The sequence below is a fragment of the Limulus polyphemus genome, unplaced genomic scaffold (genome assembly GCF_000517525.1).
Source record: "Limulus polyphemus unplaced genomic scaffold, Limulus_polyphemus-2.1.2 Scaffold5389, whole genome shotgun sequence".
NCBI classification, from domain to species: domain Eukaryota; kingdom Metazoa; phylum Arthropoda; class Merostomata; order Xiphosura; family Limulidae; genus Limulus; species Limulus polyphemus.
Genome location: NW_013670999.1, coordinates 43,444 through 48,649, shown reverse-complemented (window position 1 = coordinate 48,649; position 5,206 = coordinate 43,444). Strand labels below are relative to the sequence as shown.

The window sequence follows — 5,206 nt, the reverse complement described above, 5'->3', positions numbered from 1 at the left end:
GTCTTTTGCGCCGCACAGCATCACGTAGGCGACGGAGGACATCCCTGTAGTACTCTTTGGTGATTGTTTGACCCTGTGGTGCGTACTCGTGGTGTACCACACCGCGGGAGTCAAAGAAAACAGTCAGCATCACTTTAACGTTGCTGCGCACTTGGCGGGCCTTCTTTGGTCTTGGTGACGTGGAATGCTTCCACTGTGACGACTGGGATTTGGTTTCTGGGTCGTACCCGTACACCCAAGACTCGTCACCAGTGATTATGGTGTTCATGAAGTGGGGGTCACTGTTTGTGGAGTCCAGCATGTCCTGTGAGACTTCAACACGAAGTTCCTTTTGCTCCGCCGTAAGCAGCTTCGGCACGAATTTCGCCGCCACTCTCTTCATAGCGGAATGTGCCGAAAAAGTGCTGATGCCCACCTCTTCCGCAATTTCTCGGATAGTCACACAACGGTCCCGCATCACCATAGCGTTCACTTTGGCAATGACCTGGTCATTTTGGCATGTTTATGGCCGACCGGAGCGTGGCTCGCTCTCCACTGTTGTGCGGCCATCTTTAAACCGGTTGTACCACTCCTTAATCTGTGTTATGCCCACAGCATCATCACCGAAAGCCGTCTGAATCTTCCGAATGGTTTCCACCTGGCTGTCGCCCAGTTTCTGGCAAAATTTGATGCAGTAGCGCTGCTCCAGTCATTCCGTCATTTTCCTTGCAATGAAAAACCGACGAGAGCACTACACAGTACCTCACTCAATGGCTGCTTGCCAACAACTGACGCAATCAACAAGCGGGAAAAAATTCACTCATGTGCACGAAGGTTCAAGGTCGGCTCATGCAAGCTCGCTTGATTCAAATCCATCAGGTTATCGCAAAAAAAAATAAGGTCGGATACTTTTCTCACAGGCCTCATATAACAGAACATGCTTGGGTCATTTACACAACCTCATGTTGCCATAGTGACAAATAAATAATATTGAAAAGAAAAAAATAATCTCAAAGTGCATGCACAAACAGATACTGTTCAAAAATGACTCCGTTTATATACTAGCGACGTGTTTCTTGTGTTCTCTAGAACAATTGATAAGACACTCATGTCACGATTGATTTAGAGAAATCTATAGCCAGTGGTTGTAAACATTTTAAGCATAACAAAATTTGATCTGATTTCAGTGAAAATTATTCACTTATGTAACAGTACATATGACATTTTGTTAAAAATCTCTACATTATGGAGAAAAATGGATATCGTTATCGGATTCAGCGTACAGGAATTACTGTAGAACATGTAAAAATCTCAAGATAATAATACCATTGTAGGCCTGTTTTATCAAATTACTATACTGGTACACGTAAAACACTATTTTATCTGACTTTTTAACTAAATAATATGTTAGTTTAAAAAATTCTCATGTCTGTTCAGAGCAATGATTTAGTCAACAGATTTCAACATTTCCAGTTTAAATCCAGCTTCCACTTTCAAACCATTTACAAATGACTGTTAAATTTAAGTAGTTTGAAATGTGCTCTTTCTATTGGTTATAAGAAGTAGGTGTGAATAGACAAGAGGTTTCAAAATAGTAGTGGGTAGAGCTACTCTAGTAGATTTGCTAAATATATTGATATCTCAGCATAGTTTTGAAAAGGAAGCTTTGAATAACGCTGATATTAAGCCAGAAGTTTGGATAAGATATGTAGATGACACATTCGTGGTATGGCAACAGCAAGCCACAATAATTTTTTAGTTATTTAGATAGTAAAGAAACAGCAATTCAATTCATGTGTGATATTGAAGATAATAATAGCATTAATTTCTTAGACGTATTAGTTAGGAAATAAGCAGAAAGTAACTTAGAAACATCAGTTTATAGAAAACCTTTTGCTGTTCTTATGCCGTCGCACAAAGAATCATGTCATATAAAAACCCAAAATATATCAGCATTTTATACATATGTTTATAGAGCTTTAAAAATATGTTCAAGACAGGAAGATTCAAATAATGAATTGTTATTAAGTATCTAGCTATTAATAGAGGATTTGAACCAAATATAGAAGACAAAGCATTTAAGAAGTTTAACAAAAATGCAAATTCAGTTAAAAATACCACATTAAAATCTGTTTACGAAGAAAACAAAAAAGAAACTAAGTTTACCTTATGTTCCAGGTTTAACAAGTCAATTATATACTATATTGGTCAAACTAAAAGGAATTTAAAATATAGATTGCAAGAACATAAAAGTTACTTAAGAAATAATAAAATAGAAATATCAGCTATAGCCAAACATTTAAAAACTACCCAACATACAATATTATGGGGGAAAACTTTAGTTTTAGCTCAGCCTTGAAGTTTTATATCATTAAATATTAGAGAAACATTAGAAATAATGAAATATAAAAAACAAGTATTAAATAGAGATGAAGAATCAGCAAGTCAATACATTGATATATGGCGAGATATATTATAATTTTTTTTTGTTTTTCAATTACACTAAGGAAATATGCAAATAACAATGAAGTAATGCAACAAGGGGAAAGTGTAAAATAGTCTTGTTAGTTACTCCTGAGGATGACATAATCACGTCGTACGTGTAGAGTGAAATTTCTATTTTAAAGTGGAAGCCGTACAGCTTCAATAAAGTTTTTATTGTGTAAATATGAAACGTTGTTTCTAATTATTTATTATAATTTTAAAAATTTTAAACACAAGTGCTGGTAGTGCGTATAGCACAATTTATATTTATTAGGAAAAAAAAGTGTGATTTTCTATACATTCTTCTCAGATACCAATGATAATGAAACCTTAAATCATGGCAATATTGTGTTACATAACCTAAATGGATATTAACTAAGCTAATATCTTACCTTCTAATGTGTATTTTGTGATTTTGAACAATTGCATATGATGTAAGCCATCCCCACCCCACCACATATAGTTCAGTACATGTATTAAATGTTTTTAGTGCTGTTAACATACTTTGTACAAAATAATTGCTTTTACCTGAAAAAACAACAACAATTTAAATTAAAATATTAAAAATATAGCTTATAACACTGCCTTCTTGGATTGTAAAGTCTCTTGAATAATCCTAATACACAAATAAAATGGTACACTAAACTTAATTCCCATTACAATCACTATATTATTAATTAAAGACATTAAATGCACAACAATAAAAAATTCTGATTAATAACAAAAAATCTATCTTATGCAGGTGTAGGACCTTTTGTTCCATATCATGTGCTGTCCTGTCATGGGGGAAGTTTTCTCTAGTAAGGTGGTTGAGTATCCTTGGTGATCTCACAGGAACCCTGGGTTCTTCAGCAGTTTATATTTTCACTGACATATTCTCTGAATTTGGCCATTCTCTCATTGATGTACTTCCAAAGATGATCATGGAGGATGACCTGTCCTTCATGATTCCATAAACTGAATCATTGATTATTTTCAGTGCGAGATAGTCTTTCTCAACACCTACTAAATCTTGGAGTTTTCCTCTTTTTTTTGTGGCAGGAACTGTAAAGGTATTCCATGTCATTTCCATGAGATCCAGAAATTTAGTCTTATCAATAATAACATCATAGCAACTTTTCATTTTATCAGTAGCTGATTTAAGTCTTTCCTGGGTAAAGTCAGATATGGTATCAGTGGTATTTCTTAGTGTCTTTTCTGCATATTCTGTTTAAGGCTTTGCTGGGTGATTATCCTTGGGATGTGAGTACAGAAGGTTCAATGGCACTTTATTTATATCTTTCTCTACTTCTTCAGTCTTGTTGTTGTAATCCCTTCTACACTCCTAGTTACTTCATGGTTCTTGCCTTCAATCAGATTAATTTTGGTCCTTAGTTCTTATTCAAATATTATGTCTTTGTTGCTTTAACTCTTCTTGTAAATTCCCATCTCTGATCTGGTTAAGAAAAAATTGGGAAGTTTAAAAAATGATAAGGCTCCTGAGCCAGATAATATTTCCCCAAGGTTTTGAAGGAGGCTAAACATTGGATACTTGAGCCACTTACTACTATTTTTTGTCAGTTCTTGAATAGTGGGCAGGTACCAGAGAATTGGGAGTTAGCTAATGTAACTCCTCTTTTCAAGAGTGGTGATAAAAATTGTCCCAGTAATTATAGACCCATTAGTCTTACATCAGTTGTGAGAAAAGTTTTGGAAAGTCTGTTAAAAGATGCTTTGCAAAGTCATTTAACAAAGTGTAGAATTTTATTGAATATTCAACATGGTTTCACTGAGGGAAAATCTTGCCTTAAAAATCTTTTAACATTCATTGAAAACGTTACTGCTTATGTAGATGAGGTTAGAGTGTAGATTTGTTGTATCTGAAATTTCAGAAAGCATTTGAAAAGGTGCCACATATAAAGCCTGTAAAAAAATTAGCTCTATAGTTGAGTGGGATAAGTTAGCAAATTGGATAGAAGAGTGGCTGAATGGAAGAAAGCAGAGTATTGTTATAAATGGAGTTCAGTCAAACTGGATTAATGTCACAAGTGGTGTACCTCAGGACTCAGTCTTAGGACCTTTGCTCTTTTTTATTTTTATTTTGAAGGGATAGTGAATAAATTACTTAAATTTGCATATGATATTAAGGTCTTGGATGTTGCTAGCTATGAAGTGGATGCTGCTGATTTACAAAAGGATTTAGATCATTTAATGAGTTGGGCAAATAAATAGCAGATGAGTTTTAATTATAATAAATACAAGATAGTGCATGTGGGTTATCATAATTTGAATTATACATATAATTCGGATGGTAATAACCTTAATAGTATTATGAAGGAAGGGATCTTGGTGTAATAGTCAATCATCCTTTGAAGCCATCCAAGCAGTGTGCTGTTGCTAGTGGTAGGGCAAATAGGATATTAGGTTGTATCTATAAAAATATTGAATACAAGTCTAAAGAGGTTATACTTTCATTGGTTAGGCCACATTTGGAATATTGTGTTCAATCTCGGGCTTCTTATCTTAGGAAAGACATTGAATTGTTGGAAAGGGTTCAGAGAAAGGTTACTAGAATGGTGCTTAGGATGGAGGGGTTGTCATATGAGGAGAGGTTGAAATCTCTCAAATTGTTTTGTCTTGAAAAAAGAAGAGTTAGAGGGGATTTGATTGAGGTGTTTAAGATTGTAAAGGGAATTGATAGTGTTGATGCATCATCTTTTTCAATGGTGTTTGGAATGGGTTGCCTTTGGATGTTGAGGAGGCA

At 34.8% G+C, this 5,206-nt stretch overlaps 1 protein-coding gene across 1 annotated transcript in view; it reads right to left on the bottom strand.

Annotated features, from left to right (window-relative positions):
• LOC106472507 overlaps window positions 1-463 on the bottom strand; it is a 6,752-nt gene extending 6,289 nt beyond the window's left edge. The window contains exon 1 of the mRNA XM_013933163.2: window positions 17-463. Within this exon, the coding sequence (XP_013788617.2) occupies window positions 17-463 (447 nt within the window). The remainder of the gene's footprint in view (window positions 1-16) is intronic.
• Between the last annotated feature and the right edge of the window lie 4,743 nt (window positions 464-5,206).